Genomic DNA, 14,828 nt, shown 5'->3' with positions numbered 1-14,828 from the left:
AAAAAAAAAAAAAAAAAAAAAAAGAACACTTTGATGTTTAAATTTTTGCATGGGCTTTAAAAAAGGCTCAGTCAATGCCTTAATTTCAAATCAAATTAATTTTCAAATATCAGAATTAATCAATCACCACTGAATAACAGAATGAGTACAATCAATATTAGTCCCGTCCTGTGCTTCCAATCAAAATTTTTTCACTCTAGGGGTGCCAGGGGGGGTCAGTCGGTTAAGCATCCGACTTCAGCTCAGGTCATGAACTCACGGTTTGTGAGTTCGAGTCCCACATCAGGTTCTGTGCTAACAGCTCAGAGCCTGGAGCCTGCTTCGGATTCTGTGTCTCTCTCTCTCTCTTTGTACTTCCCCTGCTCATGTGCTGTCTCTCACTCTCTCTCAAAAATAAATGAACAATTAAAAAAAAAGTTAAGAAAAAACGTTTTCACCCTAATAATTTTCATTTTGTTTCAATAGGAATTACAAATTTTGGCGTGTCCATAGTGTCTTAAAACTGTCTAGAGCTCAAATTGTGCTCCAAATGACCCAGGAGATGCTGTAGGAACCAGAGAATAAGGCAAAATGCCCCAGGCTTCTGGGCATCCCCACGATGCTTAGGTGGTAACCTATGAAATACTTCATTTGAAAAAAAGTAAAAAATGATTCACTGGTGCTAAAAACAACAAAGGAAAAACAACAAATTCTTTGAAAACTAATGGTATCAAGAATAATACTCATACTATAGATAAATAAACCAAGGCCCAAAAGAAGTCAGTTGTGTGATTTGCCCAAGGTTCACAGCAATTTACAGATACTGCCTTACTTAATTCTCATTAACCCCTGAGGAAGGTGCTATATCTATTATCCCCTTTTATGAAAAAGGAGACGGAAGCACATGCAGACACAGAGTCAGCACCTTCCCGAAGGTCGCACAGAGAGTAAGTGGCAGAGCAGGAACAGGAACTGAGGAGTAGATGTTGCCTCCCCACCCCTGCCAAGTGCCCAGTGCAATCTTACAATAAACCTGTTGTCTTCAATCACTAAAAAATCCAAATACAAATAAATTAGATAACGAAGGTATTTTCAAAGGTTTAAAGACGGCATTATTTACATTAAAATTTTCCTTAGGTGTTATTTATACAAATCTAGTTTTAAGCATATACAATGTGGCTTTTGGACAATTTTCCAGCTCACACAAATCAGTAAGATAGTTCAAAATCTAGACTAAACAATTTCAAAACATTAAACAATTTCTATCATTAAAACATCTAAAAAAATACACATTACGTTCTAACTTTTTTATATAAGCGCATATTAACTCAAGAAAATTTCTCTTAGAACTTAAGCAATATTGAAGTGATTCTAAAATATTTCATCTAATGCATGCATTGAAAGAGAATTTTTCAGTACTATTTCTTCATAGCTAAAATAAACCACACATAAAGTTAGAAAAAAATTTTAAAAGGCATATTATCTTTAAAACAATTTGAATCTAAAAGTATTTCAAGAAGAAAAAAGAAGTTACCTAGAAAAATCCTTATCTACTTCATATTCATACTTCATCCATGTATCTTGATATACTGAAAATTCCATGATGGTTAATAAAGCCATGGTGGTAAATGCTATCAGAGAAACTGAGAAAGCGAACAAACAAACAAAAGAAAAACCAAAATTAAAACAATTTTTAAAAGGAAACAATAGGAAACAATTTTAAGTGAGATTAATATTAGCAAGATAGCCCTTATATGATTGCCATGTGAATGGGTACTACCATAGAAGGCTTTTCTTAAAATATTCACATAGATTTCTTTCTCAAACAGCTCAAAAATGAGGATTTACTGGGCACAAACATAAACACCGCACTTCTACTATTGAGAAAGCATTTTATCTCAGCAGTACTAAAGATATCTCTCACTAGATTTGCCAAAATTTTACAAGACACAAATTTGTTCTTATGTACAGCAGTGTGTTAGATATGATAAATGAAAGTAAGTATAAGTTTTACAGTACAAATTTGGAAGTACCCCCCTCATAATTAAAAACACATCCATGCCTATAGCCCAAGCTATTAATAAAAAAATTAGACTAATTCCTAGCTCCTCAGAGGCCATAACAATCTGTGTGCCAGAAACTCAAATAACATCTCCAAATCTCTAATAAAACTCTCATCTACTTTGGAATCTCCTAAATGTATCACTTCATTTATAAAAGCAGGTAAAATATTTGACAAAAAGAAAAGAACTATCATATATTATGACAAACAACACTTAAAATGGATCATGCAACAAGAACTTGCACTATTTTCATTAAAACTTGCACTATTTTCATTAACAAAACTTATTGCAGATTAGAAATAGCAAGCCCCTTACTACACGCTCTCCCAAATGAAATGTCAATCTTATGTGAAATACATTATTTTATTAGCTCTTCATGGGGAAAGGAATAATAGTAAATACTGTTAGAGCTGCATATCTTTCTTATATATTTCATATCAATTTATTTTATTTAATAAACACTTCTATTTGTACCAGGTACTGCTTTAAGCATTTTATAAATATTAACTTATTTAATCACTAAAGTAACCCTCCCAGGGAAACAATGACTTCATCCCCATTTCATGGAAGAAGAAAGTAAAGCATTGATGGATTAACTGCCTCAAGGTCAGGTAGTTAGGAAGGGGCAGAGGTGGAATTTAAATCCAGTCTGGTTCCAGAATCAAAGCTCTTAACTATTAGGTCGTGCTGCCTCTCTCCAGCAACATGTAATTTAAGAAGTTCTATTATAATGTCTAAATTGATTTATTTTTAACCAAAGTAGGACTAAAGCAGTTCAACATTATTAAATAACTTCCTCCAAGTTCAATTCTATTTATATATAGTTATACATAACTCAAGAGTACCAAAGCAGTAAAATTGGATTATGTTGTTCAGTAATGTTTTAATAAATATTGCCAAATGCATAGACTGCACTGGGTTAGATGCCAAAGAGAATATATACGACGATAAAATTAGGGCAAACTGTGACAGGAGGACAGAGCAGTCACAGAGTTCCACAATCACCGGAGTTCTTCAGGGCTAGTTTCTGTATGTTGCTGACTGGCTCTCCGAGCAGCTGCACTAAGTAAGGGAGTTTTCATCTGAACTGATACTCACCTGTACCCCCACTGGCTGAAGTCTCTACATAGCTATCAGGAACCTTTGGAAAGGCATCCAACTCTTTCACCAAGCTTAAGGTTTTTTTCCGATTCAGTCGCCTCATCTTCAGGAAAACCTTCTTCTTCTTTCATAAATTCATGCTAAGGAATAAATGATGAAGAAATAAATCCTCCAAAAAAGATACAAAGGTTTCTTTTAATTTTAGATAAGTGTTCCTGGAACAACTTAACAACTGCATTCCTCCTTGAGAAAAAAGCTTAACACTTACCTGAACCTCTCCTTTTTCCATCCCACCCCAACAAAAAATACTAATGAAAGGCAATTTACACACACAAACACATTAAACAGCAAAAAAAGTGAAAAGCACTTCACATTCATAATATTTAAATGTACAAATTAAAATAAAAAATAACCTTTTGTCCATTAAATTAATAATATTACCCACTAATAGATTACAATGAAGTATATAAAATAGGCATGCTCATCTATTGCTAGCAAGAATATAAAGATTCACCACTCCCCTTTTAACTAAGTAAATTCCTTTTTTAGGAATGTATCCTAAAATAATAATCTGGTGTCACTAAAACTTTAAGAGGATAATATTCTTTTTTTTAATTTTTTAACATTTATTTCTGAGAGAGAGAGAGAGACAGACAGGGTGATTGTGGGAGAGGCAGATAGAGAGGGAGACAAAATGAAGCAGGTCCAGGCTCTGAGCTGTCAGCACAGAGCCCAACGTGAAGGCTTGAACCCACAAACTGTGAGATCATGACCTGAGCTGTAGTCAGGCGCTTAGCCAACTAAGCCACCCAGGTACCCCAAAAAATATGATTTAAAAATAGACTGCTTGGTATTCTTTTTTAATCAGTATGTCAACTATATCTAAAATATGTTACAAAGCCATGAAAATAACTGAATTCTCAAATTCTTGTGTAATTTTTATAAGACTTGGTGACACTATAAAGCATTACCAGAAATCAAAGCTGATTACTAAAATCAGCACCTAATGGAATAAATCAAATAGTTGTGGAAGTCATTAAAAGAAAAAGGTCTCTAAAGAAAGCAGAAAGACTTGTCTGAAATCCAATGGGTATGATTACTATGGAAAGAATAGGCCATAGAAAGGGCATTCATGAAGAAAAACTGGCGGTGATCATGAACACTGTCCAAAAGACACTAGTCCCTAACCAGGGGTTCTACTAATGAGTCCTAAAGTGAAGTTTGGATGCATTAATACACTGATTTCATTTGCCATTAAAAACATCCAACTAACTTCTCTTTCCTATTCCATAAGCACAAGATGGCCCTCAGATTATAATTTTGGATCTCATGTGTATGTTTTTCTTAAGGAAAAGAGACATGCAGACAAGACGGATGAGTTTCTGATCCCCATAACAGTTATAAAACTGGTATTCTCATTTGTAAATTATGCTTTTGAGTGTTTGTAAGGATAAGCTATGCTTCCTAAGTTTGTTCAACTCTGAATAATCAAATTTATTTTCTGAACCTACTCAGTGGTAACTGCACCAAGACTGATCCTTCTTCGATCTTTCAATTTCTACTCATTCCTTCCTATTGGGGTTAAATATTAAATAGATTCAAACCTCTTGTCTTTAAAACAAAACTCTACATTTAAGATAAAGTCCAATTCCAACTACAGATCTCTGGCTGCTTATCTATAAACCAAACTTAAAAGAATAAATTGTCAGGGCACCTGGCTGGCTCAGTCAAGGACACGTGACTCTTGATCTCAGGGTGAGTTCGAGCCTCATGTTCGGGGTAGAGTTTACTTTAAAAACAAAAAAAGAATGAATTATCCCCATTTGTACAGTGACTACTTCCTCACTACATGCTCATCTCTTAACTAAATTTGCTCTGAGCTAAGTCACAAACGATTTTTTTATGTTTATTTTTGAAAGAGAGAGAATGAGAATGTGAGTGGGAGAGGGGCAGAGAGAGAGTCAGACAGAATCTGAAGCGGGCTTCTGGCTGAGCTATCGGCATAAAGCCCAACACGGGACTTGAACTCATGCACCGCGAGATCAAGACCTGAGCTTAAGTTGGACACACTCAACCAACTAAGCCACCCAGCCACCCCCATACAACTTTAGTATCAAATTCCATGGACACTTTCTAGTCCTTATCTAATTCTGCCTCTGAAAAAAAAAAAATAATTTATCACTTCTTTTTCCTCCTGAAACAGCATCTTAGCTTGGCTTAAGTGATACTATATTCCTGACTTTCATTCTACCTCTAAGACCTTCTTTGGCTTACTATGCGGTTTCTCCTTCCACTCAGATCCTGTTCTAGGCCCTCCTCCACCCTTCGGCACTATCTCCTGGTGATCTCCCCTCCCTTCAATTTCCAATTATTATGTCCATTCTTCTCAGATCTTTATTCCCAGTACAAATCTCTCTGCAGGCATATATTTTTGCTTTCTATGACATTTTCATTTGGTCATTCCAAAGGCAATTCAAACTCAATTAATTGCTTCTTTAATTTTCTGTTTTCTCCACTGTAATGTTTAGGCAGGAACCCTAACTTGATGTGTGTATTTCCAATGGCTGGCACAGAGGTATACAATAAATATTTATGAAATGAAAGAAAAAAAGGTGGGATATTCCCCAAAACATGAAGGAAGGAAATTTTCTCAGAAAGACCCATGATAGCACAGCTTTCCAATCAAAACAGTTAGATAAGTAGATATATAAAAATATAAGATCCACAAGGAGAGGAATTTTTGTTTCTTTCATTATCATAGTCCTAACACCTAGAACAGTGGTTGGCAAATAATAGGTATAGCACGACTGAGCAAATGAATAAAACTGAATTTTACTCCTAAACTTTCTGTATTTTTATAAGCTTCACAAATGTGTTTTTTAAAATTATATATAAAAACAAATTTATAACAAACAACTAGTAAGTTTTACAAACTTCTAACAATTCATACAGCTTATTCAGCACTTCTCCCACCTGGCTACTCCCAGCCTCAATCTAGCAACTTCCATTCCTGTTTTCCATGATTGCTCGTCTAGAATGGAGCGCCTTGCCACTCTGTTACTCCTCCTGTCCCATTCCTGTTAGATAAGCACTAACCAGCATCGAAGAAACTCATTCCATCTCCAATACTTGTCACTGTACTCTATAGAGCAACTGTTCTGATATGAACAAGTTATCCAATAACTTAGTAGTTTTTCTAAAAGTAATCCTTTTACCTGCTTTCTTCATGAAACTTGACATTCTCCTGGTAGTAATTCCCTTCCAATCCTTACTTCATTTCTGAGACTCACCGGGTAAGGCAGTACATGTTTTAGTATGATTTCTCAACTATCTCTTTCCAAGTCTACTTCAAATAATAATAAACACAGGGGTTCCTGGGTGGCTCAGTATGTTGAACATCCGACTCTTGATTTCAGCTCAGGTCACGATCTCATGGTTTGAGAGTTCAAGACCCATACCAGGCAGTGCAGAGCTTGGTTGGGATTCTCTCCCTCTCTCTCTGCCCACCCCCACTCGTGGACATGCACTCTCTCTCCCAAAAATAAATAAATACTTAAAGAAGATACTACTTTTATTCACATTTATAGATAAGAAAACTGAGGCATGGAACAGTCAAGTAATATCTGTAGGGCCACACAGCAAGTAGTAGAACCTGGATTTGAACCCAATGAACTTGGCTCCAGAGTCCATACTCCAAACCACCGTGTACACTGACACATCGGTGCTTGTGATTATCATCTGGTAACATCTGGGTATATTTAAAATTTCCTTAACAACTTTAGCACCTGGATCATTCAATATGCTTCTCTTCTTCCCCATTCCGTCACAACCCTTTGCAGGCATGATCCTATGACACTCATCCTGTGGCGTTCATTCGCAGTGATAATGCTTTTACCATGTAAGTTTAACAAATTTTCTATGCCAGTGACCTCCATCTATGCAAAACCACATGCAAGCAAGACCACATTTTGGCTTCTCTTAACTTTTAAAACAGCTCCATCTCTAAAATCAAAAACACTAGTTTTCCTCTCTGAGTAGATCCAATCATCCTTCCAGCTTTTTAATTTCCTAACTAGGACAGAATTTGTTCTTCATCTTCCCTGTGTTTTCAATACACTGGACTTCTTCCAGTTATCCAGTTCCTGTCCCCACTGCTCCTGTCCCCTCTCTATTTGCTTCACTGTCTAGCTTGGTCAGGCATTTTAAAAAATGCATTTAGAAATACCCCAAATCACTGATTTCCAGAAGTCACTGTCATCCTATTAGAAAATTTTGTTTTCTGAACCTAAATGAAAAAAAAAAATGAATCTTTTAAAGCTGAATTTATTCAATTTAAAAGTCTTTTATTTGAGATTATTTCCTTCCTTTTTTATGTGTGTCAAAATGTCCCGTCTTTTATGAAAAGATAAAAGCAGGTAACAGAGGTTTTTGTTTCTTTTGGTTTTGGATGTCCTGCTTTACTAAAATTTAAAACTGCAATTCTGCATCAGCCCTCAAATCCAGCCCCTTTTCCTGTTTCTCCTCTATATCTTCTACTGGTCCACAAAAATCTAAAAATTTAGGAGCCACTGCATTTGATTCCTTTGCCCACTGGTTGGTGCTGCTCTTCGTACTTTTCCAATCTCCAATCTGTTTGCTTCAATTTCTCCCCAAACTGTCATGCATAGTAAGAAGCAAAACAAACAAAAAAAAAGTCCAGGAAGCCATTGATAACAGTTGAGACTAAGACAATGCTTTGAAAGACTGCATAAGAAATGAGAAACCACATTTCATGCTGGAACACAGACACACATTATCAACACTCAATTTAATTAATGTCAGCAAAGCCCATATTTCATCATTGCATTCATTTGAATATAATGACACTATAAGATGTTTTCCCAAAATTAAAACATAGAATTCATGACACCTTGTACAGTCTGCTCAATTAAGTTTAACTACTTCTCCAAACAAAAATGGAGAAACAACTTTACCCCTGCTACTCACATTTTATGAACTAACATCTATTTTTAACATATATCTGGCAATACAAGAAATATTTAATTGGTTAATATATATGACCATGCTGTGGGTTGAACTGTGTCCCCTACAAGGATGCACTAAAGTCCTAATCCTGGCATTTGTGAATGGGCTTTATTTGGAAATACATTAGTTGGGTCTTTGAAGATGTAATTAGTTAAGATGAGATCATACTGGATTAAGGTGGTCCAAAACCCAATGACGGCTGTCCTTATAAGTAGGCCATTTGAAGACACACAATGAGAAGAGAATGCCACATGAAGAGGCAGAGATAAGAGTGGTGCATGTTCAAGCCAATAAGAGCCAGGGAGTACCTAGATGCTACCGGAGGCAAGGAAGGGTTCTTTCCTAGAACACTCAAAGGGAACATGGCCCTGCCAAGGCACTGATTTCCGTCTGCTGGCCTCCAGAACTGTGAGAAAAATGTCGATATTTTTAAGCCATCCAGTTTATGGGAACTTGTTAGAGCAGCCCCATGAAACTAATACAAGCCACTAATAAGAATGAGAAAGGACACTGAACAGATATTATCAAGGCCATCAATGAACTTCAGAAACAAAAAGCAAAACTACTTATCTATAAAATTATGCTTACGTTGCATTAGAATACTTTACAGTAAATTTTTTTATGAAAGATAACTTAGTTTCAATAGACAAATACTAGCTATCACCCAAAATTACTTAATCCTTTTCACTTTGACTGTTTTGGAAGAGTTCATACCGTTTTTAAAATTGTCTACTGCAGGGGCACCTGAGTGGTTCAGTCAGTTGAGCATCTGACGTCAACTCAGGTCATGCTCTCTCAGTTCATGGTTTCAAGCCCCATGTTGGGCTCAGAGCTTGGATGGAGTCTATTTCAGATTCTGTCTCCCTCCCTCTCGGCCCCTCCCTCACTCATGCTCTGTCTCTCTCTCTCAAAAATAGACATCGAAATTTTTTTAAAAAATAATAAAATTGCTCACCCCAAAATAATTCAAATAAATCTAATAACCTTCACAGTGTTCAAAAAAAAAAAAAAAGGAAACTTGGAAGCTGAAAGATGGTATAACTATGAATTTTGTGGTCAGAAAAACTTGGGTTACTATCTAGGCCCTTACTAGTTGTGTGACATTTGGAAAGAAACACAGCATCACAAAAGCCTCTATTGTATTTTACTTTAAAAGGAGGGAGGGAGGCATAAAGGTTACCGCACAATTTCTAACCAAGATAAAAATCAGTCATTTGATAAATCCTTCTTTTTTTTTAATGTTTTTTATTTATTTTTGAGAGACAGAGAAAGACAGTGCAAGCAGGGGAGGGTCAGAGAGAGGGAGGGAGAGACAGAATCTGAAGCAGGCTCCATGCTCTGAGCTGTCAGCACAGAGCCCTATGCGGGGCTTGAACCAACGAACCAAGAGATCATGACCTGAGCCCCAGCTAGTCGCTTAACTGACTGAGCCACCCAGGCACCCCTGATAAATGTTTCTAATTCTCAAAAGAAATGCAAAAATTTGTAGCATAATTGAAATTTATGTTTAAGTCTTGGGGCAAGTGGGATAGTATCTGAGGTTAATTAATAATATCATGAATAGAATGAAGATGATATAAAGTGATAGAAAAGCTAAGAGAAGGAGTGCCTGGGTGACTCAGTCGGTTAAGCATCCAACTTGGTCTCAAGGTCTGTGGGTTTGAGCTCCACCTGCTTCAGATTCTGTGTCTCCCTCTCTCTCCGCCCTTCCTCCACTCATGCTTTGTTTCTGTTTCAATAATAAACAAACATTTAAAAAGCTAAGAGAATAGACTATAGAATGATGGCAATACAATTTGGAAGTGCCTAGTAGCAATGTGAAGCAAAGACAAATATAATCCTCCTCAAAGAACAGACTGAGTATACTAACTACCTCATCAAAGTGCAAAATTGAGGGGCACCTGAGTGGCTTGGTTGGTTAAGCGTCTGACTCTTGGTTTCAGCTCAGGTAATGATCTCACTGTTCGTGGGTTCATGGCCTACATCAGGGTCTGCCCTGACAGGGCAATGCCTGTTTGGGATTCTCTCTCTTTCCCTCTCTCTCTGCCCCTCCCCCACTCATGCTGTCTCAATCTCTCTCGAAAATAAACTTAAAAAAATAAGTGTACAAAACTGAAGTGCAAAAAGGTCAGGGACTCATGAAATACAGTACATTTATAACAGAATGAGTATCTCCAAATGCAAGGAGAATGGGTTAACAAGCACCAAGAACAGAAGAACTGACCTAGACCTAGACCTAATAAGGCCATATGAAGTAGTAAAAAGGAGGAATCTGTACCTTAGCAATTAATAGAGGATAACGGCTTAAGAAAGTAAGCAATTGGAAGATGGAGTTTAAAGACACATTAACCACATAAAAGAAGAGTGTTTAATCACTTTTGGGATCAGAAAGAAATTACTTTAAAAAGTGTCTTCTTCAGGGACACCTGGATGGCTCAGTCAATTTAGAGTCTGACATTGATTGGCTCAGGTCCTGATCTCACAGTTTGGGATCTGAGCCCCACCTCTTAGGGCACGCTGCTGTCAGCCTGTCAGCGCAGAGCCTGCTTTGGATCCTCCGTACCCCCCACTGTGCCCCTGCCCATGCACTCTCAAAAATAAACATTTTTTTTTAAAGGGTCTTTCTCAGTCTTTATTTTGACTAAGTACCAAGGTAACATCTTAGGAGTAACTACATAAATTTGGAAACAGAAATGTTAATATAACAAGAACTTATATTTAATGAATGCTAACTACATGACAGGCATTGTTCTAAGTGCTTTGTATGCTTTAACTCATTTAATCTTCACCAAATACCTTATAGATTTAGGTATTATTATTCTTATTCCATTTTGCAGATAAGGAAACTAAGACACAGAGGTTAATTTGCCCATTGTGACATTAAAAGGCAGAACCAGAATAAATATAGAAAAACTGTTAAATAGGATTTGTTAGCTGCTAGACTGCCTAAGGTAACTTCTATTAAAAATGAGCTTCATTATTTCTTCCAATTAAACCACTAACCACTAAATAAATTTACATAAGTTTTTTCTAATTCTTTTTTGATGTTCCAGGCAAGGCCTGATTTCCCTTGAGAGATCTTTCAAGCTGTATATATTTTTATGATATGTACCCTCAAGCCATTTCAACTCAGTTGTTTACTACAGTTTATCCTGCAGTTTGTCAATAAAACAAAACTTCTCCTCCTCCCAAAACTGAATTTTTTTTTCATGTTTTTCGAACTGGAATAACTGCATCAATTTAAAGATACCGATAAACAAAATAAGTAAACCTCCTGAATTCTTCAGTGAACATGCTTGACTCATTTCTTTTAACGGCGATATACCAGAGTTTATGTATCAGGCTAGGCAATTACTTAAATACAATTTCAAACAAATGAATAAATCCTTTTTGTAAATGTATCTTTAATTGCCTCTGAAAGTCAGTCTTGCAACATTTTAACAGATATTATGTAACTTTTACACGAAGTCTCGAGGATACTAAATTCTAAATACAAGTTACTTGAACATGTTTTCTCAAACAATGCTGTATCAGCTCTATATATTACCTATACCCATATTCTCTACCATGAATTGACAAGTTACCTTCCGAGAGTTTCTTAACCCTCGAGGGTTTAAGAAAAGTAGTGACACTCGGACCAGTCTCTCCTAAAGCATCTCGCCAGTCCAGCCCCTTTTCATTCCCCCAGGCGACGTGCAAAACTCTGGAGACGAGGCCAAGACCTCGGTCTTTTTCTTAAAGAGAGCAACCTGCTGCCAAGAATTTGGTACTGGTCTGAATGGGGGTGGGGAGCCAGACACCCGGGAGGATCGGGACACGATCCGGCTGGTCTTCACAACGCGGGACCTTTCTCCCTGAGGACGAGAGGAGCCTCCGGGACACAGAGCACAGCGAGAAGCAATGGGTCAGGGTTAGCAGCTATCGGAGAAGTACTTAAACTCCTTCAAGTTGCAAGATAGCGCACAGACAGCGGACTGGGGAGAGGGGAGCTTCCCCGCGCTGCGCTGCCCAGGGTCCTGCCAGCAACGCCCCCGGGGGAGGTGGAGCGGCTCCCCAGTCCGGCCCTTTCTCCGAAAGAGAGTGGTGAAGACAGGGAACCAACCCCATGACAGACTCTCGGCCCCCTTAACGATATTCACTACCCGAACAGCCTTGAAACAATCGGGAGAACATCACCCGGCGGGGTTTCAGTATTTTACCTTGTGTTACGGTACCAGCCGGCCGCCATGTTTCACAGAAGCCCGGGTCGCCGGGCTCCCGTTCAACCGAAAATATCGCGAGAACAAAAGCGACAACCACCGCTGAAAACGTAAAACGGGAGACAATGTAGAATTCTCGCGATATTCCCTTTGCTTACGAAGGGCTTTGTGAATCAACAGGTGTGGTCAACGTAAAGGGGGTGTGGCTAAACTGAACAGAGGTTGAAATATATTTTAGGTGTAACCACGTGGCCAATAAGGAATCAGCTTCTCTTGGAAGGAATGGGTTACCTTCCTACTGACACTTAGGGGCCAGGAAAGAATCCCAACACCTCATAGAGTGCTTCATCGCTGATGACAGACTTGGACACAGGATTTATCATTTGCAACCTTAATGCGTATCAGTACAATCTGCAACACGTTTTGTGCCTTCTGTGTTTGCCTCATTTCCTCTCGTCAAGAACATTTAAACTTCCTTTTTCAAACGGTATTTCACTAAATTGAAACTATCCCAGAATATAAAAGCAAATAAAGTTTATCCACTGATGCAATTTAATTTCCAGACTTTCCTGTCACAGTTAGTCCTTCACATATTTAAGAAGCTTACTGTAGTGAGTAAGAGCTTAGACACTGTGACTAGGATTTCCTGGGTTAAAAGTCAACCATTTATGGGCACAATATTTCATCTCGTTTCCTTTTCTGTTAAATGGCACAATGATATCTCATGATTGTTACGAGAACTAAGTCAGTTAATAAATATCTAAAGTGCTTTTTTTTAATTTTTATGTTTATTTATTATTGATCCAGAGAGAAACAGAGCATGAGTCGGGGAGGGGGGGGCAGAGAAAGAAGAAGACACAGAATCTGAAACAGGCTCTGAGCTGTCAGCACAGAGCCCGACACGGGGCTTGAACCACACAAACCATGAGATCATGAACCTGGGCCACGTTGGGTGCTTAACCAGCTGAGCCACCCAGGCACTCCAAAAGTGCTTCTTTACCTTAGCTATAAAGGTACTAGCAGACCTTCGGTCTTTGTGGGTCTGAGATTATATGGGCTCTTGCTTGGATGGAAGCTGGCTGTGTTCACTTAGTTACACCTGGTCCCTGGTCTCCAGAGGAGTCTGCTTTCAGGGTAATTATTGACCCCTAAGAGTTGAATTTCCCAGTATAGCAAAACTGACTAGTTTGATCCTGCTTCCTTAAAAAAACAACTCACAATTTTCCAGGCTATCAAATGAAGACAAAATTAATTTCCCCTGGAGATTGAAACTCAGCTTAATTTTAAAGAGGGGTGAATATTTAATCCTATGTTATTGGTGGTAGGTGTTATATCTGTAAAACAATTTGCTTAAAACAAAAGTATTATATTATGTTTACCTGCAGAAGAGAACTAGGAAATAGGTTTTTCTAAATGTTTATTTATTATTGAGATAGAGAGAAACAGAGCATGAGTAGGGGAGGGACAGAAAGAGAGGGAGACACAGAATCCGAAGCAGGCTCCAGGCTCTGAGCTGTGGAACCCATGAACTGTGAGATTATGAGCTGAGCTGAAGTTGGAGGCTTAACCAACTGAGCCACCCAGGCACCCCTAGGAAACAGGTTTTAAACTAGGGACTTAAACTGGCACTAAACAACTTGTACTTGTTTTTCTTTTTTTAATTTACTTATTTTAATATTTAGTTTTGAGAGAGAGGGAGTGAGCAAGCTGGGGAGGAGCAGAGAGAGAGGGAGACAGAATCTGAAGGAGGCCCCAGGCTCCGAGATGTCAACACAGAACCCAAAGAAGGGCTCAAATCCACAAACTTCGAGGTCATGACCTGAGCCAGAGTGGGATGATTAACCCACTAAGCCACCCAGGTGTCCCAAAATCTTTTATTTTTATTTTATGCATCCTGAGAGAGAGAGAATTCCAAACAGGCTCTGCACAGATAGTGCAGAGCCCAACTAGGGGCTTGAACACATGAGCCACGAGATCATGACCTGAGTCAAAATCAAGACTTGGACACTTAAACGACTGAGCCACCCAGGTGCCCCCAAATTTTGGTTTCAATAATATGACATAAATAGAAATGTCTTCAAGCTTTAACACCCAGCAAGCTCAGATGCATTTAGGAGTCAGGCTATCTGCTTATGGGTCTCATCCAAAAGCTTTCAAATAAAAATTTCTTAAAAACATTGTGCTGTCCTCTCTAGGCACAAATGTGACCTCCCAGACCAAAAGTCTAATAACCCCTATCACAACCACTATCTAATGTTCACCTATTAATGTTAATGTTTATAAATTCATAAATCCAGATGAACTTTGTAAGAGAATATCTAAGAACAAGTGAATTTGTATGTGTGTGTCTTTATGTCTGTATAATTTTTATGTACATGACAAACTGGCATAATTACATAAAAAGGGGAAAAACAGTATGCTATGAGAGTAAAAACAATCAAGTTTCAACTGAGCAGAGCAG

General features: G+C 38.0%; 1 protein-coding gene across 1 annotated transcript in view; it reads right to left on the bottom strand.

Moving 5' to 3' along the window:
* Positions 1-12,452, bottom strand: part of ERGIC2 (ERGIC and golgi 2) — a 44,959-nt gene extending 32,507 nt beyond the window's left edge. Inside the window, exons 1-3 of the mRNA XM_029954412.1 lie at positions 12,368-12,452; positions 3,141-3,283; positions 1,514-1,622 (exon numbers count right to left, since the gene is read on the bottom strand). Of these exons, the coding sequence (XP_029810272.1) occupies positions 1,514-1,622; positions 3,141-3,246 (215 nt within the window). The 5' untranslated portion in view covers positions 3,247-3,283; positions 12,368-12,452. The remainder of the gene's footprint in view (positions 1-1,513; positions 1,623-3,140; positions 3,284-12,367) is intronic.
* Between the last annotated feature and the right edge of the window lie 2,376 nt (positions 12,453-14,828).

This window comes from Suricata suricatta, chromosome 10, assembly GCF_006229205.1.
Source record: "Suricata suricatta isolate VVHF042 chromosome 10, meerkat_22Aug2017_6uvM2_HiC, whole genome shotgun sequence".
In the NCBI taxonomy this organism is placed as follows: Eukaryota; Metazoa; Chordata; class Mammalia; order Carnivora; family Herpestidae; genus Suricata; species Suricata suricatta.
This window is presented reverse-complemented; position numbering and strand designations above follow the sequence as displayed.